The 27,168-nt window shown below is 32.6% G+C and overlaps 2 protein-coding genes across 2 annotated transcripts in view; one reads left to right on the top strand and one right to left on the bottom strand.

The window, feature by feature from the left end:
• The window catches only part of LOC137621547 (carboxypeptidase B-like), a 465,241-nt gene that overhangs the window by 418,131 nt on the left and 19,942 nt on the right, over positions 1–27,168 (bottom strand). The window lies entirely within an intron of this gene.
• Positions 4,694–7,458, top strand: Ktl (BTB/POZ domain-containing protein Ktl). Its single transcript, XM_068351928.1, has one exon. The coding sequence runs from the start codon at positions 4,756–4,758 to the stop codon at positions 5,590–5,592; it is 837 nt and encodes a 278-aa protein (XP_068208029.1). The 5' UTR covers positions 4,694–4,755; the 3' UTR covers positions 5,593–7,458.

Below are 27,168 nucleotides of genomic sequence, written 5' to 3' on the forward strand. Positions count from 1 at the left end.
AACGTATGACTACACGGTCTATCCACGTCCTTCGGGTAGGGGAGGAGAAGAGTAGTTAGGAAAGGGATAGGGGAGGAGAGGGATTAAATCTGTGTGTGTGTGTGTATCTAAATATTTAGCCGTTATTTTTGACGAGTCGCGTATATAAGTTCTAAAATACAAACACTTCAATATCTATCTTAACGTTTATAAAAACACTTTTAATAAGCTTATCCATCTTTGGTTTGTAAAGAGGATGGGTACTTCATAAAATGGCTCCAGTTTAATCCACTGGGTTTCATAATGTGCAGTGATAAAAGTGTTATTTATTAACGGCATAACAAATGTGTTACAGTTTCAACTAATTCAATTTGCAGCACTATTCTATAATCAATAGGCCTCCATTTGTAACCCTTATACATTCAGTATCAGGTTAATGGAGCCTTGGGTAATAACTCGGAGACATACCTGGTTAACTTGTGGGGAATAATCGGTCAGTGAACACCGGCTTTAAGCCGTCCCTTGTCAATGGGAATCTACGGGATAGGCACTTAATATTTCACTAGGTGATTGAGGCTGCCACAGGAGAACAAGCGAATTACACTTGATCATCCATTTGCATTGTCTCATTACTGTATGGTTATCACATAACTTTGTTTCTTTTGTATACATTTTCTTTCAACTTAACGGGACTATTTCCGATAAATATTGCTATTGAGATTGGTGACGTTGTGTTTATCTATTGCACACACACATACAGTATACATACTGTGGACTGTATTGTGTGTGTATATATATATATATATATATATATCATATATATATCATATATATATACATATATATATATATATATATATATCTATATATATATCGCACTATAACATACTCACGTTATATATATATATATATATATATCGCACCATAATCACTTTATATATATACAACATATGTGGCTTCGTATCACTATCGACGTGACGTAGACCACAGTCAATTCTCAAGAACCTTAAAATATTCATTGTAAAATGTACCATAAACACAGATTATTGCCCAATGCTTAACATGTAACGTAACATGGCAAAAAATCTTTAAAACCCATAATCAAGAATTTGCCAAAAATCGCCTGAAAATGAAAAACGTAATCCCAGCTGATTCCCTTTGAATAATGTCTAACATTACCGAACCATCAAATTTCAAATCATACAGGGAACTCCTCTTAAAAAATCTATAAAATTTTTCATAGATTACTACGCAACAGTAGAGGCAATGAAAGAGTTACGTTGCATGCAATGTATTCTAATCAGTGGCAATACTACATGTAAAACCTGGGCTAGCTATATCATACCCTTTATATATATATATATATATATATATATATATATATATATATATATATAATAAAATATTATATATATATATCAGTATAGATATATATATATATATATATATATATATATATATATATATATATACACTGTATATATAGCATATATATATATATATATATATATATATATATATATATATATATATATATATATATGAATTATATTAAAATCATACAAATCAAAATATGAAAATTATATAAATTAATATGAAAGCAAAGAATCAAAAACCAAAATACAATACGAGATACATTATCAGAAGTGGAAATTTGTTCCAAAAGCATTAAAAGCAAAATTCCCATCAAACGATATAAAACCAGAGCATCCAAAGGCACTGCATTCCGAAAGCCCTTATCCAAAATTAAAGCATCGCGAGTGAATTGCCCTTGGAGAGTCAAACCTCTAATCCTCCCCCAATTGCTATACACGCCAGCATACTTCACGATCCTTCTGGGTATTAGAAGCCCATAAACAACGCCACAGACCTAACTGACGCACTAAACTTGGGTTTTATCTCTTAAATTGTGGTTAACTCTCTATCTCGCCTCTTTACCTTTTTATCTTTCTTCCTCTCTCTCTTTCTATTTTCCTCTAATATCCCTAACTTCTTTCCAAATAAGATTCCTACACAGCAGGAAAGGGAAGTTCTCCTTCCCAAATGGAATAAATCTCCTGCGTCATCACGCGATAAAAAGGAATCTTTCCTGTTAGATTCCGTCTACCCACGATATCCTTACCTCTTTTCTCGGATGTCGCCACAAATCACTTTTCTGTCTACTCGTATGTCAGAACAAATTACATTTCTGTCTTAGCGTATGGTAGCACAAACTGCATTTCTGTCTTTGCGTATGCCAATACAAATTGCATTTCTGTCTAAACGTATGTCAACAAAAATTGCTTTTCTGTCTACTAGTATTTCAGCACAAACTGCATTTCTGTCTATTCATATGACAGCACAAAATGCATTTCTGTCTATTCATATGACAGCACAAAATGCATTCCTGTCTATTTGCATGTCACCATAAATTGTATTTCTGCCTACTCATATGTAAGCACAAATTGCATTCCTGTGTACTCGTATATCAACATGAATTACATGGCAGCACAAACTGCATTTCTGTCTTTGCGTATGTCAGTACAAATTGCATTTCTGTCTAAACGTATGTCAGCAAAAATTGCTTTTCTGTCTACTCGTATTTCAGCACAAACTGCATTTCTGTCTATTCATATGACAGCACAAAATGCATTCCTGTCTATTTGCATGTCACCATAAATTGTATTTCTGTCTACTCATATGTGAGTACAAATTGCATTCCTGTGTATTCGTATATCAACATGAATTACATTTTGGTTTATTCATCTGTTAGCACATATTGTATTCCTGTCTACTCGAATGTCAATATAAATTACATTTCTGTCCATTCACATCTAGTACAAATTGTATTCCTGTCTACTCGTATGTCAATATAAATTGCATTTCTATCTATTCGCATTTTAGCACAAATTGTATTCCTGTCTACTCTTATGATACCACATGCATCTTGCAGAAAGATGCAAGGACATCTATACTGTTACGTAAGCACACAAGTCTTGCTAAAAGATTAAGGTAGTTGCGAGTATCCCAGCACAAACGCCTTGCAGAAAAATGTAGGTAGCTATACTGTAGACGAGTATATAATAAAATAATTATTTGCAGAAAGCTGTAGGTAGTTGTACACTTTAATGTTAACACTAAACGTCTTGCTGTAAAATACAGCTATCTACTGTATATGAAAGTACCTCATCACAAGTTTATGTCAGTATTACAGCGCATCACTGTATATGCCTTGCATGAAGATGTAGGTATACCTATATGTGAGAGTATATCAACGCAATTGTCCTGCAGGAAGATGTAGGTATAACTATATGCGAGTATATCAACGCATTTGTCTTGCAGGAAGATGTAGGTATACCTATATACGAGTATTTCAACACAATTCTCTTGCAGGAAGATGTAGGTATACCTATATGCAAGTATATCAACGCATTTGTCTTGCAGGAAAATGTAGGTATACCTATGTGAGAGTATATCAACGCATTTGTCCTGCATTAAGATGTATGTATACCTATATGCGAGTATATCAACGCATTTGTCTTGCAGGAAGATGTAGGTATGCCTATATACGAGTATTTCAACGCATTTGTCTTGCAGGAAGATGTAGGTGTATCTATATGCGAGTATATCAACGCATTTGTCTTGCAGGAAGAAGTAGATATACCTATATGCGAGTATACCAACGCATTTGTCTTGCAGGAAGATGTAGGTATACCTATATGCGAGTATATCAACGCATTTGTCTTGCAGGAAGATGAAGGTGTACCTATATGAGAGTATATCAACGAATATGTCTTGCAGGAAGATGTTGGTATATCTATATGCGAGTACGTCAACGCATTTAACTTGAAGAATGATGTAGGTACCTCTATCATCTTAAATTAGTATAAACGGCGCGCAAAATGTTAGAGATACCTATATATGAGTACTAAAATAATCTCAAGACCGTCTTAAGAGACATGGGTATCTCATAATTTGTGCTCCAACACAGGCGCTTTACAAAAGATTTCGAATTATGTACACAAACATATATCTCTTGTTCTTAATTCTATATTTAATTGGTCTCGCTTTTGTTTTTGAAAATCGGTCTCAAATGCACCCATATTTCATTCTCCCCATCCATACAAGGATTCCCATACACACATGATATCTATATGGCTATTTTGTTTGGTTCTTTCTAAATGCATACGTGGTTCTTGAAATGGAAAAAACTTATCTTGATTCTAATTCTATGTTTTGCCCACATATAGAAATATTCGCGGACGTAATTCCATCTATTACCATTCATAGGAGGACGAGATTGTGCATCACTGAGCAAAGTCTCGAAGATGAAAGTAAGAGGCCTCTGATTCTGTAGAGATTGTGAGCCTGGAGGAAAATGTAGCACCATGCGTGTATATGTATAGGTGCGTGTGAGTGTGTATATACGTGTGTGCGCGCGTGCGTGTGAGTTTGCGTGCGCGCATGTGTGCACATCATAGGTGAAAGTGCAACTAAGTCGCGAACTCTATTAGGAAAATGTAAATTACTAATATCCGATTTTGTAGAGATGATAAGCACTACGAAACACTGTAGCATCCGCGGTCCGTGTGCGTGTGCAACACGAGAGTAAGAGTTTGTGCGTGTGTGTGTATGTGCGTGTGTGAGTGTGTATGCGTGCGTGCGTCCAAGGTGTGCGCGGGGCGGGTGTTGGGTGTCGGTATTGACTGGGGAAGTTTCACATTCGCGTCGCTGCCGCCCGCTGCTGCACCAGTGTCGTCGTCTCTCGCGCGGCCCTGTTGTGACCCAGAGTGTGATATGGCCACCAACGGCGCTCCCACCAACAGTTCTTCCTCTTCAGCCTCCTCCAACAACAGCGGACAGCCTACTTTGGACCCCACAGGACAGAACATCAACTCCATCATGCAGGTCTTCCCGCCCATAGTCGAGCTGAACGTAGGTGGAGTGTTTTACACGACCGCCCTCACCACGCTCCAGAAGGAGCCAGAGTCGCTGCTCGGTCAGATGTTCACGGGCAAGACCAAGACGCCCGTCTTGAGGGACTCGAAGGGAAAGTTTTTCATAGATAGAGACGGCGTCCTATTCCGCTACATTCTGGATTACCTGCGCAACCAGAAGCTTGTCCTTCCGGAGAATTTCAGTGAGAGGGAGAGACTTAAGAAAGAGGCTGATTACTTTCAACTGCAGGAGATGATCGACTCCCTCACCCTGCCCAAGTCCCTGAGTCCCGTCGACCCCGCTTTTTTAGTGCGAACCTCCGTCGGGACCATCATCGTGTCCTACCGGGGGACGTTCGCCTTCGGCCGTGACGGGCTGGCCGACGTCAAATTCCGAAAGTTGAACCGCATCCTGGTATGCGGACGAGTCACGCTCTGTCGGGAGGTCTTCGGTGACACGCTGAACGAGTCCAGAGACCCTGACCGCGGGGCCACCGACCGTTACACGTCGCGGTTCTTCCTCAAGCACACCTTCCTGGAACAGGCCTTCGACATGCTGGTGCTAGCCGGGTACAAATGTCAAGGGTCGTGCGCTAACGGCACGGCCGGGGGCATGATGGTTGACAAGAAACCGGGCAGTGATTCGGAGGAAGATCGCTGGAACCACTATAACGAGTTCGTGTGGGTCAGGGAATAATCTACGGCCGGGGTCCTCGAGGGGGCCAAGTTGTCCGACGCAAGGTCCCCCTCGGATGTCAGCCGAAATTTGTTCTGACCGACCCCAGGCGCATAATCAAACCCAATCGCATCTTTTCCGACAATCCAATTAAAACAAATTGTCAATTTTAAAACAATTGGAAGTGACCAAAAACTTCCCATTGGAAAACAATGAGAATGCTGTAATTAACAATCGAGTTTCAAAACAATATTGGAAAAAAAATTGAATTTCACCAGTTTCAAATCCGAATTGAAAAACCATTCGATAGTATGGAAATTAATTTGAAAATGTCAAAGGAAATTGGCATCATGGCTTCACGAGGAAATAAAAATATCTTTCGGCACTTATTAAAAGTTTTCATGATTAGTGACGGCGTATTTGACGTTTCGTGATGACACTGTCGAGAAAATAATCAACTGTCAATCATGGCAGTTAGAGTTTTCTCTTGGTACGATGGTTATGAATATGTTTCCGTTATAGTATGTGAAGAGGGCTTTATATAATCATGATTATAACGTCAAACAAAAACCAAAAACTGTGCATCAACTTATCTATCCCGACGAATAGCAGTCGGTATGTAATGGTAAGTTTGTTGTGCTACTGGTGAAATTATTACAAATACCGAGTGTTTTCCAAAAATATTTTGACACAAAATTTCCTTTATAAATGCGCTTGGGGGTCATTTAAGTATGATCGTCAATGTGTTGAGTCCCGTGAAGCCATAATAAAAAAAGTGAACAATTATATCTGAGTGATTCTTTGAAAACATAATCAATTTTCAATATAACGTACTGAAATGTCAAAATTTTCATCGAGTAGAGATCGCTTTCAAGAGCTTTATTTCCTTATAACGAATTAAGAAATGCTTGAAAGGAACATTCTTTCGCCTTTTCTCGTAGCAGCTTCGCTAAATATATTTATAATAAAAAATCCATTACCAAAGTGTTTCAACCAAACTATCAATCAAAAATTTGCTGTCCATAAGATCATTTATATTTTAGCCGAATGGCTAAAAATAACAGAGAAATATTCGCCTTGTTTTTATTTTAGTTTCCAACATGTTTGATGTGACATAACCTTTCGTTTCTACGAAACATTTGGTGTGCAGTTGCACCGAGGATATCGTACGATAATCTTATCATTCATAAATAAGGATGGAAAAACTAATCTGTCCTGGCAGAAAATGGGCATATTTTCTGTTTGACATAGAAAACGGGAATCTTTTGTTTGTCATAGAAAATGGAAAGTATCTCTACTCTACAAAGAGTATGGGTAGACATCCTCGGTTCTGATAACGAAAATGTTTTTCAAAAAATGTGTTGAAAGAAAGATGTGAATCTTTTTCTGTTTTGACATAAATGAGATCACTTTTTTATTCATAAGTGGTAAAATATTTTCTGTTCTTATAAAGAAGAGGGGAAATGTGCTCCTATATCATCCGATCCACATAAAGAACATGAACAATATCAAGAATATATAAATAGCATTAACTCTTTGGAAAAAAATTAACGTAAGAATAAATCCAGATATTTCATCTATAACCTGATGGAGAGGCAGATAATTAAATAGCAAACAAAAGAAAAATAAAAGAGCGAAAAGAAACTACTATCAATGATTATTGTCTTGTGTAATACTTGATATTTGTGCCAAACTTTTAAGCTTATGTTGATGCATTTATTTGTTTGTCTGTTTTCAGATGAGTAAATATAAGATAATGATTCATTCTTAAAACCAAATGTATTTTTACAATGTTGTTCAATTAGATTTTAAGCCAAAGCTGTTTTATGTTGTGATTACCATGTCCTTGGATTCAGACATTAATCATTTGTCCTGAATATGTAAAAAGAAAAAAAAAAAGATTAGGTTATACAAACATTATATTGTCTATATATATACATATATATATATATATATATATATATATATATATATATATATATATATATATATATATATATATATATATATATGTATATATATATATAATTACATAATTTACATAAGTGTATGGGTATGCAAGTATTTAAAATTATATATATAAAAATACCCAAAATCATATATACATATATATATATATATATATATATATATATATATATATATATATATATATATAAATTACTAGTATACTTTTAGATTAAATATTTATGCATTTTCTGTTGATTAATGTATGATGTCTCTTAATATTTTAGGGTGAAAGAAGACAAATGAATTAAATAAGGAATAATTAACACCAACCCAACATGTGCTGACCATTGCTAAACGGGATCAATGAAAATTTAAGAGGAACTGGTCTTTTCTTGAAGCTCTAGTGATTCACTCGCTCTAAGATGTAATCAACTAATATATATATATATATATATATATATATATATATATATATATATATATATATATATAATATATATATATATATATATATATATATATATATATATATATATATATATATATATATATATATATATATATATATATATATATATATATATATATATATATATATAATATATATATATATACATATATATATATATATATATATATATATATATATAATATATATATATATATATATATATATATATATATATATATATATATATATATATATATATATATATATATATATAATATATATATATATACACACACATAGGCTAAGGAGTTAGGATACATAGTAATTCAGGTGAATATGGAAGGTTTCCGAGGCAAATGAAATTACGAATATTACCACAATTAACATTAATATATTCACCGTCTTTGATAATACTTCATCTTGCATGGTTCATGCATACAAAAAACATTCCTTACACAGTATGTATGTGTAGGTATGTATATATATATATATATGTATATATATATATATATATATATGTATATATATATATATATATATATATATATATATATATATATATATGTATATATATATATATATATTTATATATATATATATATTTATATATATATATATATGTGTGTGTGTGTGCGTGCGCGTGTATGTCTATAACACATCAGAATATACAGGAGTTCATTCATAAGAATATACGTCTACGTGTGCAGATATGAACGAACGTGCGCAAAGGATACAGAAACATACAGGAAGCCCGTGCGTGTCAGCGCCTCTCATGATCGTCTAAAACTTTTCCTATTATTTTTGGAGGAGGAGGAGAATGAGACCCTATTAGTAACAAATATGAGAACGATAGAATTCATTATCATAATTTTGAAGGAACTATATCCATTTGTGAGTAGTTCAAGATGTTACAAATGCTAGCGTAGAATTTTTCCTTAATGAAAAAAAAAAATCATTCAATATTTTTTATTCATTTGTTGCAACTTTTGTCGTTGTTTACCTTATAGCAATACCATATATATTTTGTTAACATACGTTATTTTACCGATACAATTAAATCGCTTCAATTTAATTATCTAATAAGACTTTAATAATTACATTTTTGTATTCATTAAGCAAAGCATAATAACAGGTCAGAAGAAACGTGCCATAGGCCTATTTAAAGGGGAAAATGTAATACAGACTAGGCTATATGGAAATCAGTCAGTTTTAAGGCGTTCAGATGTATGCAACGCAATAGAAATTCAAATAACTTCTAGAAAAATGGAAATTCATATAACTTTTAAAAATAATTAGTATAAAGTCATATTAAGGATAGACTACCGTTGGCGAATCTGATGAAGTTAATCTATTGCGAGATTTCTTATCAAGCAGAAATCTAAAAATAATCCATAGAAAAATACTGACAGAAAGATTAAAAAGTTGTATTATAGTAGTCATAGATGACAAAAATACCATTTACTGGAAACATAGCGATGCATGATAAGTTATCGGCAAAAAGACACCTTTCAATGCACTATCATTCAAATTATTTTTCTTCAAGTAAACACCAATGCCATGATAGCAGACAAAAAACTGGGCCTCTATGTCTGATGGAATGGAGATGCAGCCCCAACTGGACGCTCTCAATCTAAAAAAAAAAAAAAGGGGGGGGGAAAGGAGGATTATTCTAAAATATATATATATATATATATATATATATATATATATATATATATATATATATATATATATATATATATATAACCACAGTTAAAATCTACATCCCTTTTGGCAAGAAACTTCAGCTGACTTTGAAGTATCGTACTGCAAAATGGTGGTAATTATTAACAGCATATTTACTATTATTCATCAAACAGTACATTCGTTCTTAGATGATAAACATGTCGGTATTTTGAATAGCAGATAGCGGAATCCATGATTATCACCATGAAACTAAAAGGAGGTTTCAAAAACATTAGGCAACTCGTAACAAAAAAAAATCCTGGTGATACATGAATCATTCGTATATAGCATAAACTGAAATTGAGCGAATAAAATTAAACCTCGAGATATATATATATATATATATATATATATATATATATATATATATATATATATATACATGTATATATATATATATATATATATATATTTATATATATGTGTGAATATATATATATATTATATATATATATATATGTATATATATATATATATATATATATATATATATTATATATATATATATATATATATATATATATATATACATATATATATATATATATATATATATATACAGATTCTAGAAAGTACGTACACTGAATAATTTATGTTAGATATATATCAGGGAGAAATGTTCATGACATACTCAACTAAATCTAATTCTTAAACTAAGACCATGTTGAATAGTCAATAGAACCGATAATTAAAATACCGCCATGCATAAAACTCCCATTTAAAATGAAAAACAACTTTCCATTCAAAGCAAAATAAAAAATCTAAGGAATGCTAATAACGTCATTAACAAGTAAACACAACCTTAATTAGCATGCAGTTGAGATATTAAACTCGGGACAAAATAAAATTGACAAAAGTAAAAGAAATTAAAAAAAATGGAATTGGAAACTTTATTTGGGTCGTCAGTGAATCTCTTTGATGATGAAAAAGATAGATGATTGGCTCACAAAACCAATCAATGATGATTGGAATGAATGGATAAACGTTTCGGAAGCCAACATCGACGACCCTGTCAATTGTCACGCCAAATCAATCCGACTCAGTCAATCATAAAATTAAAACCACTGGAAATTAAGACTTTCGGCAAGTTGCGCCCATATTTTACTGCTATTGATAATCTCCCTTATATAATAAAAAGAAAGTATCTGGATATATATATATATATATATATATATATATATATATATATATATATATATATATATATATATATATATACATATATATATATATATATATATATATATATATATATATATATATATATATGGTCACGCTAGACTCTCGGGTAAGGGGTAATAGAGTAGTCATACCTTGGTGAGAGGAGAGGAGGGTGCGTGTGTGCATATCTATCTAAATATTTGGCCGTTAGTAGGAATATTAATATTCAAAGTATTAAAATTTTCACTAAAGTAAAAAATGACATCAACAATTATTGCCTAAAGTAAACCAGAATTACCTCTCGTTGAGAAATGTATCTATGCGAATATCGCTTAGATTAATCTATGAATAACTTAGGTTAAATTCTTCATGAACTGAAAAACAATTATTACGAAATAATATTTCTTGAAAAAAAAAAATTGAAATAAATCCTTTAGGAAAAAAACTGCCTCGAAAATAAATTACTGAGAATAAATTGGAATTCCTAGTGGGAACAGACACGTCGCAAATAAATATTATTTGAGATTCATCTCCAAATTTGATTAAAATAATGAAAAAAGTGTGATTAATCTGCTTTAAAAGGTACTTGGGTTACTGAATCGTCACTTGGAAAACAATTTCGAACCAAATTTCCTTACCGATAGCATTGAATTACAGTAGTTATTTAGTGTACTTCCAAAGTAATACATAGCAGAGTTATTTAATACTTTAAAGGTATAAATTATCTCTTAGAAAACACGTAATTTATCAACTTAGGAGAGAAAAATATTTTAAATACTTAAAAAGTTTCTAAAGATTAATAAGATCTAAGTAAACTTGCGTTATTACCAAAGCGAAAATCTTCAAAATACCTCATAAATGCCTTTCAAAATCATGAACCTTCCCCACTCGCCCTTCCCCCTTCGGAGGACAAGCCTCCCTCGAGGAATTCTTGAAGGAGGTCCTTTAAGACTCCTACCAAAGAGAGAGAGAGAGGAGGGATCCTTCCTGAGGGCCTTTTTAGGAGGACATTATGATCGTAATCAAATTCAGGGAAGCTGGGTCGAGATTTCCTGCAGGTCTTCCCCTGTCTTTTGTGTGTGTAAGAGTCTCTTGTGCGTCCACACAACACACATACGTACACACACTTGCACACAAGGGGAGGATGGCATAAATATATCATAAAGTTTCGAAAAGGTACAGCGTGATGTGATGTAAATTGAAGGGATAATGGCAAAGTTATGTGGCAAAGTGTGAATATATATGTGCATGTGATGTAAAATTACATATGGCAAAGTTGTATGATCAAATTGATTAATGATATTGAACACTGTCATATAAAATTACTGGAAAATAGCAAACTTGTACAAAATGTAATAAATTCATAAAAACATGCCATGTAAAAATAATATAAAAAATGGCAAAAATAAATCATGACATCTCACTGGAAAAATATAAACACCTATAATATGAAATTTTATTCTCCAAATTTTATAAGTATTCGAATACATTTGAGAAATTAATCATTCTTCAAGAGAAATTTGTACCTGCGATAAATATATGAAGGGACGGTTACATTGACCTAGAAGCAGGATAATGCCATGGAGACTGACCGTATATATATATATATATATATATATATATATATATATATATATATATATATATATATATATATATATATATATATATATATATATATATAGATATATATATATATATATATATATATATATATTATATATACATATATATATATACATATATACATATATATACATATATATATATATATATATATATATATATATATATATATATATATATATATATATATATATATATGATCAGCGCCCACGGCCCCTCTCCTCCCAAGCTAGGACCCGGGAGGGCCAGGCAATGGCTACTGATGACTCGGAAGAAAATAGGCTACCCCAAACTCCCGCCATTTCTTAGTTCAACAACCATTATGAGGTTGCCGCGACCAAAGGATCTAACGAGTTTGAGCATGACTCGAACTCCAGTCTGGCGATCGCCAGACAGGGGTTTCAAAATTCTACATCTTATAAGTAATTCAAATTCATGATAAACGTGTTGTTTCGCGAGCCACAGAAAAATATCAAGGTCGTAACATACAAAAATAACATGAAACAATTTCAACGTGAAAAAATACAATTCAATTTTCAAGATATTTATATCAGTAAAATATATTTCGCAACGGATATTTATACTTTCAAGTCACCAAGTGACTTCCATCCCACTCAGAAATTTAATTTAAAAAAAATTGTGAAATGTAATAGAAAAAAAACAGAAAATATTATGTACCATAGAACATTTTCGTAATTCCAGCCATAACATTAATAATCATACAGAATAAACATTCACGTCAGCCAGTTCTTTTAGCCACGAACAGAAAATGAAATCACAAAAATATGAAATACCATAAACGCAAAATATAAAAATTCCATTTAATGTACTTTATATTTTCACACCGCCACTCATGAAAACTGACATTCATAACCAAAATTATAACTGATATTGACTGAACTTTAAAAGGACAAAGCGTCTCTCACGCCAGAACGAATAGATATCCATAAAATATGAAACTACATTATTCTTGAAATAAGAGATAAATGTTATAAAATGAATATGAAAAATTTAACTAATAATCATGTTACATAATTTTAAAATTGCAACTTTACCACAGAAATATTAACAAGCATTTACATTTTTGCGTCTCTTAATAAAGTCTCCTACGTAATACAGAAAAATGCCACAAAATATCCTAAACTGAAGAATTATTACTTTTCATACAAAGTGTAAAATCTAACACGAGTAATTGCCAGAAATTTAAGGAGGAACATTACAAGAAATATAGTTTATATTGATATTCGTCATGATGAATCCAGTTAATGTCTCCATTTGTTTTTAACAAAATGTAATCAACATTGCATCCATTTCTATAAAGTGTAATAAATATACACATTCATTTTAAAAAAGGTAATAAATATTTACCATCACTTTGAAAAAAATAGTATTAAATACTTACCATCATTCAGAAAATGTATTAAATATTTATACTTTTAGAAAAAGGTAATTGATATGAAAACAATTTATATGTAAAATAACGTTTAGAACAAGCTAATAAATATTTTCAATATATTTTGAAGTCATTAATATTCAAATTTGAGTTAAAATATAATGCCATGCATCATATAAGAATGCAATGTTTGTTCGGACCTGTCGAAAAACATTTAATATTTATATAAATCCCCAAAGAAAATATTTAGCTGATGTCATTGTTGATTCAGATGAAATCGGATGAAATAAAAGAACATATAGAAAGAATAATGGGAGATTTTAGACACCCACCAACGAAGATAGTGAACATTTTATTCAAGTCTACGGACCAAGCTTTTCCTTTTTCATATGTTGGCCGCGAATGAATGTACATTATAATCTCCCCTATATATATATATATATATATATATATATATATATATATATATATATATATATATATATATATATATATATAATGGATATATATATATATATATAAAATGAAGATATATATATATATATATATATATATATATATATATATATAATGAAGATATATATATATATATATACATATACATATATATATATATATAATATATATAATGGATATATATATATATATATATATATATATATATATATATATATATATATATATATATATATGTTTCCGATCACACCAAATGCCATTGTCAGACTTATAGCTCCCAGCCCCTCGGTATGTTGGCAGGGGAGGGGGGTTGGAAGGGTTGAATGTGCGCATATCTATCTAAATATACAGCCATTATTTTTTTTGACGGGTCACGCACACAAGCAAGAAAAACAATAACCCGAATCGAGATCTTGATCTGAATCACCTCCAAAATCTAAAATTTATCCGTTGTCAAAATTTGGTGCAAATCCGGTTAGAAGTTCTGACGTAATCCTACTAACAGACAAACAAACAGGTAAATATATATAAAAGCAGCTCATTTTATAACCTCCTTGGTTATAAAACTTAATGCAAGTACAGCATGAGCAATAGGCTCGGCGGAGCCATAATATCTATGATATTCCAGTGATAAATCATTTTCTAAAAATAATATAGTGATAGATAACAAATAAATGATTTACTTTCAATGTGGTCGGGTGTTATATAAAACGGAAAAACTTTCATGCATAAAAAATCCATTATCACCATCAATGTATTATGAATAAAAATCTCAAATTCTAGCTTTTCATTTATAATACAGCACTGGTAATATTTTTTCATTAGTATCATTGCTGAATCAGGAATTAAAAGTAAAACTGAACGACTTCATGATTATTTTAAGGCCTTGGAAACTTTGAAGGGAAGATAAAAGTTTATCAGCGCAATTTTAATGAATTGTTTACGTTTTCTGACGCCGTAACGATAATAACCGTCGATGTTATTAAAAGTTTTTCCTATAATTAATTTGGCTGAAAAAAAAATACGAAACGCAATAATAGCCACCGATTAAAAATATCTATGAAAGGGGGTAATTTATACCATGACAGGACTAGTAATTTTCTAATCATCTTGTTTAACCCATCGCAAATGCAAACCACGGGATACCAATGTTTTTACCTTTACGTTATTATCTCGTTTCTCATATACTCGTTCTATGTTGGTCACGGGCTAAATATAGACCCTAATTTAACCCTTTTATTGACATAGGAATAAAAAGAAAAAAAAATCTTGGATTTTCATGACTTTTTAATCGAATTGCTGGGTTAACCATCTCACCAACCTTTGCATAAAAATATTATGTCATTGATTTTTCATCACGTTTTAATTAAAGCACTGGTTTAAGCTTCCATTACTTTATCAAAGCGTTTCAATTAAAGCACTGATTTAACTTCCATTGCTTTATCATAGCGTTTTAATTAAAGTACTGGTTTAACTTCCATGCTTTATTATCACGATTTAATTGAAGCACTGGTTTAACCTTCCATTGTTTTATCCAAAAATTTCAATTAAAGCACTGGTTTAACTTTCATTGCTTTATCATAGCGTTTTAATTAAAGCACTGGTTTAACCTTCCATTGCTTCATAAAAGTTTCAATTAACCTTTCCATTGACCTCTGAAGTAAAAAAAAAAAAACACATCCTAACCTCGCCTTAAGAGAACTTCAAAACCCATCGCGAATAAAGACAACCGATTCCAAAGGTGTAAGCTGATAGCAATGGCATAAGCAGACCAACACTGGCCCCCTGTCCTCTTCCCCCACTCGAACTTTACCATTACCGAGATCAGATATGACTAAGACCGAAGTTCTTAAAACCCTTCCAAACAAAAGACGGCGTCGAAACAACATCTAATGATCTATCGGGCGGGCGTCCTTTCATCTTGGGCAGAGAGTCCTTCAGAGTTGCGACAGAGAGATAAGAATCAAAGAGGAAAAGTCTAAACTGATATCGAGCGAGATTACTACGTAAACAAGTGGAGTATCGTCGAGAGGTGGGACTTTATATGCAAATGGACTTGAAATCTATGAATGGACGATTCCTACGGCCGTGTCAGCTGGGACTTTTTTTTTTTTTCTTCAAAGTAATCTTTCCTATTCTTTGTGGCGACGGTACGTCTTTATCATGGTATATTGATCGGAATGTATTCTAAAGTTTATCTTCATGATGGCGAATATATTAACATTCCCTTTTATGTAAAACCGAAGGATTTAGCTTTGTTTTAGGAGGAATACATTCTTTACCGAAGGGTTTACTAGAACTTATTTTTTATTTACTTTTCAAAAGTTCATTAAGAAAAATGAAAATCGCACGAAATATATACTCTTATCTTAATATATTCATATAGCCTAATTTGAACACTTCGAAATAGACGAAGAATATATTTTCTCTCTCTCTCTCTCTCTCTCTCTCTCTCTCTCTCTCTCTCTCTCTCTCTCTCTCTCTCTCTCTCTCTCTCTCTCTATATATATATATATATATATATATATATATATATATATATATATATATATATATATATATATATATATACATATATATATATATATATATATATATATATATATATATATATATATATATATATGTATATATATATATATATATATATATATATATATATATATATATATATATATATATATATATATATATATATTGGGCTCCTATTCATTCATAATCCTAAGAGAACCTAAATCATTACCGCAACTAAAAGGCTGCTTTCTTATACACAGCCACTGAATCTCTCCCCCGTGTCCTCTCTCCTCACTCTCTCTACTTTTCCCATCCAACACCCACCTTACCTTTTTCAACCTAGCCCTCTTCACAACCCCTTCCCCTCCCCCTCCCCCATCCCGTCACACCGATGGAACACCACGCGTGGCTTGTGGAAGATTAAGAGGGGTTGCTTATAATCACTTTATGTCCAACATCACTCGTTATGTTCTTTTCCTTTCCCCGTCCTCTGCAGGTCTACTTCGATTTTTCCTCTTTTTAGGGGTCCTTTATTGTTGCTCATATTATACATACATATTTGTGTCTCTTTGCCTATATAAGAAACAAATCAAAACGATTTATTCTAATTTAATGTTTCTTCTTTCTCATCTCAATTTTCGATAACTTTTTCTTTCTAGGAAAATAATGATTCAAATACGAAGGTGCTTTTATGACGCATTTAGGTATGGCATTACCTGTGCACTAATACAATTTAGACTTGCACGCGATTCATATTTCTTTAATGATGAATTTCTCGCTCATCTCATTTTCAAAATTAAGCGAAAGTCAGGAAAACTCTATTAGGCAAAATTAGTTTGAGTGCAAGCTCCACTAATTCATTTCATGTATGTGTGTATAAGCTAAATACATTATACAGTCAAAACACGATCTACGTCTCTTAATTATAAAGTTTCACGCTCAATTTTCACTTCCTAGTGCAAGGTTTTAACCTCTCTCTCTCTCTCTCTCTCTCTCTCTCTCTCCTCTCTCTCTCTCTCTCTCTCTCTCTCTCTCTCTCTCTCTCTCTCTCTCTCTCTAAGTTAAGACCCAGGACACAGCATCTATTATAACTTACCACTTAACCCAAAGAAATGTGTTTCCTGGGCTGTACCAGGTTATTTCTACCAGTTTATTTGTTTGTATTTTCTTCCCCAAACTCCTGGCTGCTCCTCTCAGCAGAATTTTTGGGAGGGTGAGAATTTTGAGGAACGTGACAGGTTGGAACGTGAGAGAATTTTGGAACGAATAGAATCTTTTGGAAGAGTGAGAATTTTCGGGTAAATATTCTTTGGAAGTAAGAGGTTTTTTAAGGCGGAAAGTTGGATATTTGTGAAGTGAAAGATTCTTTGAAATGGAAAATACTTCTGGGAACTTTGAACTTTGGAAAAAAAAAATAATTTTGAAAAAATGTGAAAATACCGAGAATATTTCCCCCCCCCCCCTGGTCTCATAAAGCTCCCTGGGATTTGCCAAACAAACGCAGCCAGCGAACCTGGAGCAAGAAATAAAACAGAGGATTAAAACGTGTTGTACAAATAAGCCTTTGGACTAAAAGAGGAAAAAGGGTAAATAATCTTCCGGGTTTATCTGTGACCCGCCTCCCAACCCAAAGAGATTTATTCGAAAAGTTGAAAAATTAGATCCGAAACTTCTGCAATAAAGAAAGCAATAATATAAGAGAGAACACACATATGGGATAGACACATATCTATACATGTATGCATTTTGTAAACAAATACGTGTTTGAGCGTAGCCACTTTTGCCATAGAACATACACAGTTGTAAAATTCACACTCATTCATATACGTGGGTTTCTGCATATGTCCTAGTCTTCATTTATTTTGCAATTGTATACGTTCACGTATGTATTTATAGACATTAATATATGTTTATGTATATTTGCATACTATTACCTATGTATAAACAAACATTTGTGCCGGCACATATATACAAACAGCAAGTTAGGTACGCATATACACCTGTGCTTGCGTACAAAAGGAACAAGAACATAATGCATGTCCAAGTAAACATACCTTTGTAAAAGCATGCAGTTCGCGCATATTTTAACACCTGTGTCTTTGCACCAACCGAGAGGATGGGAATATTCATGCATAAGGGAATATAGCCATGAATACTTTCGCCTACAAATAAACAAACGTACACACGCGACGCCATGATTTATGCTTTTCACCCCGGCGCTGGATTTCCTTTACGCGGATGTCCTCTGTAAATTTACAGTAGAGGTTGTGGAGGAAGTGAAGTAATGCTTCTAGCAGGAGGAAAAGGGGCTGCGTGTTCAAAAAATTTATGCAGAATACATAATAGGCCTAAAAATATTCACAAGGGGTATCTTCCAAAAACGACAAGATTTAAAAAGAATTTTCACTTTGAATTTGGGAATCTCTGGAGGCGGGTTCTGGATATATAGGGATGAGGAGGGAGATGAAGAAGAACGGGAAGAGGCTTTCGGGGAAAATTGCCTGCTCTTGAATATTGCAATTCACATTTTTTTTTTTTTATTTTTTTTTTATTTATTTATTTTTTTTTTTTTTTTAACGGTGAATATGTCTTCCTTTAGGGTCTTACTGAGAGGTAGTTCATAAACGTTTCATAATCACTGACAGGTTACCCAATTAAGTGAAAAAGTCAGACTGGCACAAAGTGTTTCCCTGGTTATAATGTACTCAGATAATGTTTATTCTCCAAGAGAAAAGCTGAGACAGCTAATAGCTTGTCTGAGACATAAGGTGTCTGTCTTGAAGGGTTTCCCAGATTTACTAAAATGCACGAGACAATGAGAACACCAAATGCTTTAAGATTTTTGGATAAAAATGGAATTATGAAAAACAAAAAAAAAGGCGATAAACTCAAGTTTTTCACATTGATGCAGAAAAGTAAATTTGTGCCATTTAGAAATAGGTCGATAAGGTAGGCCGTCCAAAATTATAACTGAATAAATCAATTAATTAACTCTTACGTCGAAGACAAATTGCATTAATCAAAAATTACATTAATCTGACGAATGACTTTTAAACTCTGTATTCAAAAGCAGCCATAAAAAGGTCATCTCCAATACGACTGAATATACATTAAAATAATTATATTTTTCCATTCATAAATTCTTAAATCTCGTTATGGACGTGTTGGAGTAATTAAACCCCTTTTAACGCGACGGTTATGTAATAAACAGATTATCTCATTACGAATGGGAAATTTTTCTTCCTGGTTATTAACGCATTAACATTAATAAACTGTTTAAGGTTTTTACCTAATAGATCACAGACGAGATACAAAGGGAAATTACTCGCCCATTTATTACTTACATTTCACGGGTGACGCAGATTTATTATTCTCTTATCATTGTACGAATATAAGTTTCCGTCAATATTTTCTCGGAATCTCGGTATTCACTGTTATTGCAAATCAATACTAGTAATTATTTAGTCCAGTCCTCGCTCTTCATTTCTTCCTCATTTTCTTGTCTTCATATCTTATATCATCGTTGGTTTGAAGATACTGTTTCCGTATAAATCACTGTTATTGATCAAGAGAATGAATGGCTCCTTCGAACATTACTGATCACGGTATGCAAGCAACCTGATCCCCTCAGCAAGATCGAATGGTGCTAATTGTGACTGTCCACACCAAGGCAACAATTGTGTTACACATAACATTTCAACTATCAAATTCAGGCAGTTTGATCACCTGTATCCAACCCCCCCCCCCCCCCCCACACACACACACACACAAGTCACAAAATGTTCTAATTTATCCAGCGATGATAAACAAGAACAGCTGTTGGAAGAAAATCCTTTAACATACTGACTATACTTTAAATATAATTGAAGATTTTAGAAATATGCAATGCTATAATGGTAGAAAATGACTACACAGCGCAAATACTTGTACACTGACATTTACGATGTTTGAAACTAAAAGATATATTACTTATACACTGACAGTTGAGAAGTTTCAAAACAAAAGATTAACTAATTCAAGATCCGATTAAATAGATTTCTTTCTTTTCATAAGTCTAGAGTACTTACAAATATAATATGACGTTCGCACATAAGCTCCCGTGACTCTTGGGAATTAGATGAAATTGCAATGGGTTGAAATATGGTGTTAAAAACCAGTTAAAAAACAACACCTCAGTACTACACACGGAATGAAGAGAGCTTTAACAAGTAATTAAGTTAGGATTCAGAAGCAGTTAAGAGGATCACAATCTGAGCATAATTATGTAGTACTCCCATTTGTTTAAAATTTAACACCGACTTCCCCACCCCAACCATGGACATTAAGAAACTTGTACAACAAACTTCAGGGATAAACCCTCTGTATGCGTGTGTGTATATATATATATATATATATATATATATATATATATATATATATATATATATATATATATATATATATATGTATATGTATATATATACACATATATATACATATATATATATATATATATATATATATATATATATATATATATATATATATATATACACATATATATATATATATATATATATATATATATATATATATATATATATATATATATATATATATGTATGTGTCTGTGTGCGCGCGTAAGAGTGCGCGCATAAGAGTGCGCGCATTAATTATAAACAATAAAAACGTTCTTCTAACCTGACCGAGTAAAATGCGAGAAATAATGAGCTTGTGATAATTCATCACAATTTTGACGTGAACCAAAGGTTATGAAAATAAAGTACAATATAGTAAAGCCATCTTACTTTAAAAGCTATTACTTGAGAACCTTTGTCCCCAAGGTACTGGCGAGGAATAGACCCGGTCAGATCCCTAGTGACAATCATTTTACAACAATAAACAGCAGAATGGAAGACTACTTTGAAAATTAAAGAAAGTGTCCCCAAGTACTCCTCATTTCTTAACTTAATTTTTACTTACCAAATGTAAAGGATTAAGAACTAATTAGGATTAACTTGTAGATATTAGCTTATCTACTCTGAAGATACTAAGGCCAAACTTTAATCAAGTCTGAGAACACTAAGGCCGTCCAAAATGATCCGATAAAGGATAAAGGGTAAAACCAGCATAACAAACATGTGTGCCTTTCGCTGCCTGTCTAAAAGTAAACTAAAATCGGGTGAGGCCTATCCTGGTGTGTCCACAATCTTCCGTAATCAACCCCCCCCCCCCCCACAAAACCAACGAGTCGAAGAAACGAGTAAGCCCTTTCCCTTTTGAGAATGATACATGTGCCCTTAAAGGGGCATCTTCAAGGGACCTTCCCTTCCAGTCATTCAAGTGTAACTCAAGACAATCTTGACCCTTGTGCCCTCAAGTGGAAGCAATCCTTGGAGTCCTTCAAGCGTGACTCAGACTGGAAACGTGTACACACAGCGAGGTGAGCAATGATCTGAAGTAACTTCAGCGTGCCGGAATGTTAACAGTGTCATGGCAGCTACTGAAAGGACCCACATTTCTCTCCAAACTTGAATGTAATTTGACAGATAACTTGAGATCGTGGTGGAGCCAATTACTTAGACTCCAACACTTGCTCAGAGAACGCACCCCCCCCCCCCCCACACACACACACACCCTACAAGGAATAGGCGATCACATTTCAGCATCAAATTCGATACTTACATTGTCCTTCATATCCAGTTTGTACAACAATTTACTTTTCTAATGTTACAAATATATTACAAAAGAATATATTGGCCTTTAAGCAGATAGATTTCGCCGTGCAGTTATGTATTCATTAAGGAAAATAGTATATATTGGGTATCATTCAACTTTTTTATAACTAAATTATTTGGGATCTATTTGATTAGCAGATTAATTATTTCAATTTAATCGTTGACCACATTATTTCAACAATAAAAATTGAAACTCTCTCTCTCTCTCTCTCTCTCTCTCTCTCTCTCTCTCTCTCTCTCTCTCTCTCTCTCTCTCTCTCTCTCTCATATATATATACACATACATATATTGTATATATAATATATATATGTACATATGTATGTATATATAATGTATATATATATGTATATATATAATATATATAAATTTAGAATACGTATATACATCTGGTAATTCCTTTATGTACACAAACAATAAAAGAATCTATGAGAATATGTCTGACAGTCACCGAAATATTAGCGAGATAATTTGAAAGTAAATTGACAATCATTTTAGTAAAGTACTCAAATACCACCTTAAACTCCAATAAAATTTCCATTCGCCTTCTCCTGACTTCACTGGTAACAAAAAAAAGCTAAGCGGAAGAAACAAACTAGAAACGGTGTTTCCGACATTTTGATGTAGTACTCTCGTTTTGAGGAAAATTTAATACATTGAAGAAAATATTACCTATTTAAGGAATATTGAAATAAATTTCCAAGAAAAACATCTTGCTATGAAGGGGAACATAAATCTTCTTAAAAAATTCACTTGCCAGTACAGGTGATCTTTATTTATGGTTTCGAAATAACTATACTGAAGAACTATAAAAATACTTCGTTCCGTAACTTAGTCATTTCGAGAGTAACTTTGTTACATGGATCAGATGAAACACTAAAATGCACCAGTATTTATAAAATAGGATATTACTACAAGGACAAAAATACGGCCTGACACACAGCAAGCCTAAAAAGAAAAAATAATAATAAAAAAAAAAGATAAAAAATTCCCGAATCCACTTTTCAGTATCGAGTGAATGTCCGTATACGACAACCATTGAGACCTTCCCTCCCCATCACCTCTGCCTTTCTATAGATTCCCAGAATCACCTCTCTCTCTCTCTCTCTCCTCTCTCTCTCTCCTCTCTCTCTCTCTCCTCTCTCTCTCTCTCTCTCTCTCTCTCTCTCGGATGTTTTGAGCTTGGCCCCTTAATTCTTTGTAGCAGGGCCATCGCCCCCCTCCTCCCACCCAACTGTCCCTTTCCCTACTTCATCAGACATTTCAATCGGCATCCTCTGCCTGGCCACTTCATACCCCACCGTTTTTCACCCAGTCACTTCTGTCTAATAGTCCTCGCCCCCCTTGTAATAAATGTCCAACCCAATCATTGCTTTCATCTCCGTCTTTTACCAGGGGCTTTTTCACTTCCTCTATTCTCTCCTATTTACATTTCTAGGCGTTTGTTATTGGCATACTCATCGACTTGTATTCATATTTTCATTTATATGAAAGTAATCTCATACATACTTGTGAACATACATACATATGTGCATGTATATATGTATCTATACACTGAAGGTATTATAGCTATCAAAGGATTAGTGACAAACACGGACTTAAAATGATTACAAGTCTGTCGATGTTACTAATAAGACGAAAGTACCAACTCCAATCAAGTCTTTTCACTCTTCTCGTGGTTATGATACATATTTTATGCTCAACACGTGTCAGCTTTCGTGACTTCTATACATATCTATATGTGTATACATGCATGAACACAAAATGTATATCTATCTATCTATCTATCTATATATATATATATAATATATATATATATATATATATATGTATATATATATATATATATATATATATATATATATATATATATATATATATATAATATATATATTTATAAATATATATCAACCCAATGTTTATAAGCAATAACACATTCTGCCATCAAACTGCTACAGTGAAATATATTAATTTCCTTTTACGGCGTGAAATATCACTTTTCGTGTTCCTCTAATATTCTTATCAGTACAATAAAAACTGATCGAAGATCACTTGTCAAAAGCTTCGCGCAATTCATTCATTGTTAACAAAATACAAAACTTTAAAAATATTATGGCATATTAACAAACATTGATATTTTTGTCTGTTGTATTCAGAAGACAAAATATTCACTGTATACTGACACAAAATTACCACAATTAGATTATCAGTACAACCGGACTTTAGGGAATTCTTATCTTCATACAACTTATAGAATTATCTTAACTAACTACAGCTGATACTTGAAACGACTATAACCTAGATCTTGCAACTATACAAGTATACTAGATCCAGATTAGTCTTAAAATTATGAATATTAAAAATTATCAAAATTATTATAAAAACTCATTATTCCCTTCCTTCTTATGGTGCGAAAAATGAGAGTCTGCTTCTTATTTATACACGAACTATAGTATCAAATTTAGTGTAATATTTCTTAATATAATAACAGATGAAAAACCTCAATTCTATTTCAATGTGCTCACATAAAATAGTTTCTGATAAATTTGCATTCGTTCATACATATCTGCATGCAATTAAACAAACAGATTACAAACAATGGTGTGTGTGTGTGTGTGTGTGTGACCTTCACCTTCGGACTTAGAACAGATGTATCTTAGTGATACGACGAACCTAATGCATGGTTAGACCAACATAATATTAGGTTAGACTTGCCTCATATTATAAAGACCAAACTCATATAACTATTAGACTAACCTCATACAGGGTTAGACCAAACTCATAAGGTTAGATTAGCCTCAGGTAACACTGGACCAACTACATACAAAGTTAGAAGGTTAATCTGAACCTCACTTGAGATTAGACGAACATCTAATACTAACCTAAGTTAAAGGTTAGACAAGAAGTTAAAAACTAACCCCTCTTATCTTTTACTTAACAAGATCAGACCAGCCTCACATCCACACCTCAGTATCAAAACAAAAACAAAATAAAATCATTGACCAGACATTTTATGAATCACAGACGCCTAACTCAAAGGGCAAACCTCAGTGACAAAGAAATGAATTAATAAAAAACAAGATAAATGAAAGCAAAGCTATTTTAGTGTTATGGATAAACCTCTATATATACTTTGTGATCAGGTGATTAGTTGAAGATAATATTACCTTGAAAAGACTTCATTAGTTTTACCTATATCTATCTATATTTTTGTATTGAATGATTCTTAACAATGTTTATGAAGATGTTAATGATAATTTTCTTACTAGGTTGGTCTTTGGTGAGTTCTTGATTAGTACGTAGTAGATACTGTATTGCCCCTTAGGCGCAAATCCATAGAAGTCATGTATCATTATGTATCACAGATACAGAGACATACATACTTATATTATTTTTACATAAGATTGTGAGAGAATTGGCAGTGCTGGTGATGATGGCCATAGTTCAGTCTACACACCCACGCCATACTAAGAACATTAAACGCCATTTATGTGCAGAAATCTATCATGTGGGAATTGTGAAAACAATGTGAACATTGGATTAAAGAAATCGGATCCTTACCCACTGGACCACAGGACAGAATTTAATATATACATAAAACCTTCCCTGAGCTGACAGTGTTACTACACGCATATGATCTATATAGAACATTGCGCAAGTCTTTATAATTATGTACATAGGCTCATAAGGACATGCACGAATAAGAAGGAAAAAAAGAAAAGAAAATAATAACAGGGAAGAGAGCCATCCTGAACAACGGGTAGCCATTTCCAGTGGAAGCGAAATAGTGTGTACCTTATCCGCAGAGTTCAACAGAAGCATAATGGAGAGTAAATTACATTGGGGTCAATTTTGCTAAAGGTCCCAATTTGTGTGTGTGACTCTGACGTTGAAACTCATTTGGAAAATTGATCTACCCACCAGCTCACCCCGCCCCCCTTAAAAAAAAAAAAAAAGCCTCGTGGTGGTTTATGGCCGGGTATTTCCACACGTTGGGGGGAATGTTACGAGTTTGATTACGACCAATAAAGAAAAATAAAAGGAAAACAAATCATGGAAGGGAAGAAACCCCGTTAAAAATAACTGTACATAGTTTCGTTGTGGAAATGTCTGTCTTGTCCTGAATTGTCTCTACGCGTAAGGATAGAGTGTTGTAAGGGAAAAGTTCATCATATCATTTCATAATTTTTTTTCTCTCACTGTCGTGGTAAAATTGTGATTGTATTAAAATATTGTATTTTTCTCATGTATTTTTAGATGTGGCATTATAATTGATATTGACTATACAAACTCTGTTAATAATTTTTGTCATGTTCATTATATGCATTTCCAGTTATATATGTATATATATATATATATATATATATATATATATATATATATATATATATATATATATATATATATATATATAGTGTGTGTGTGTGTGTGTGTGTGTGTGTGTAAGTAAGCATACAAGGTAATTTGTTAATATTCAATGAAAAGGTTGTATTATATAAACATTCTAAAAATATTGCAAAACTAAGAATTGAGTTTATAGTTCTCATGTTATATACATTTATTAATATCCGACGTGCGTATGTCTGTCTGTGCGTATAAGCATCAG

Source organism: Palaemon carinicauda, chromosome 28 (genome assembly GCF_036898095.1).
Source record: "Palaemon carinicauda isolate YSFRI2023 chromosome 28, ASM3689809v2, whole genome shotgun sequence".
NCBI lineage: Eukaryota > Metazoa > Arthropoda > Malacostraca > Decapoda > Palaemonidae > Palaemon > Palaemon carinicauda.

What these genes read in the sequence shown, in the direction of transcription:
- Ktl (XM_068351928.1), top strand. Translation starts at nt 4,756, where the DNA reads ATGGCCACCAACGGCGCTCCCACCAACAGTTCTTCCTCTTCAGCCTCC.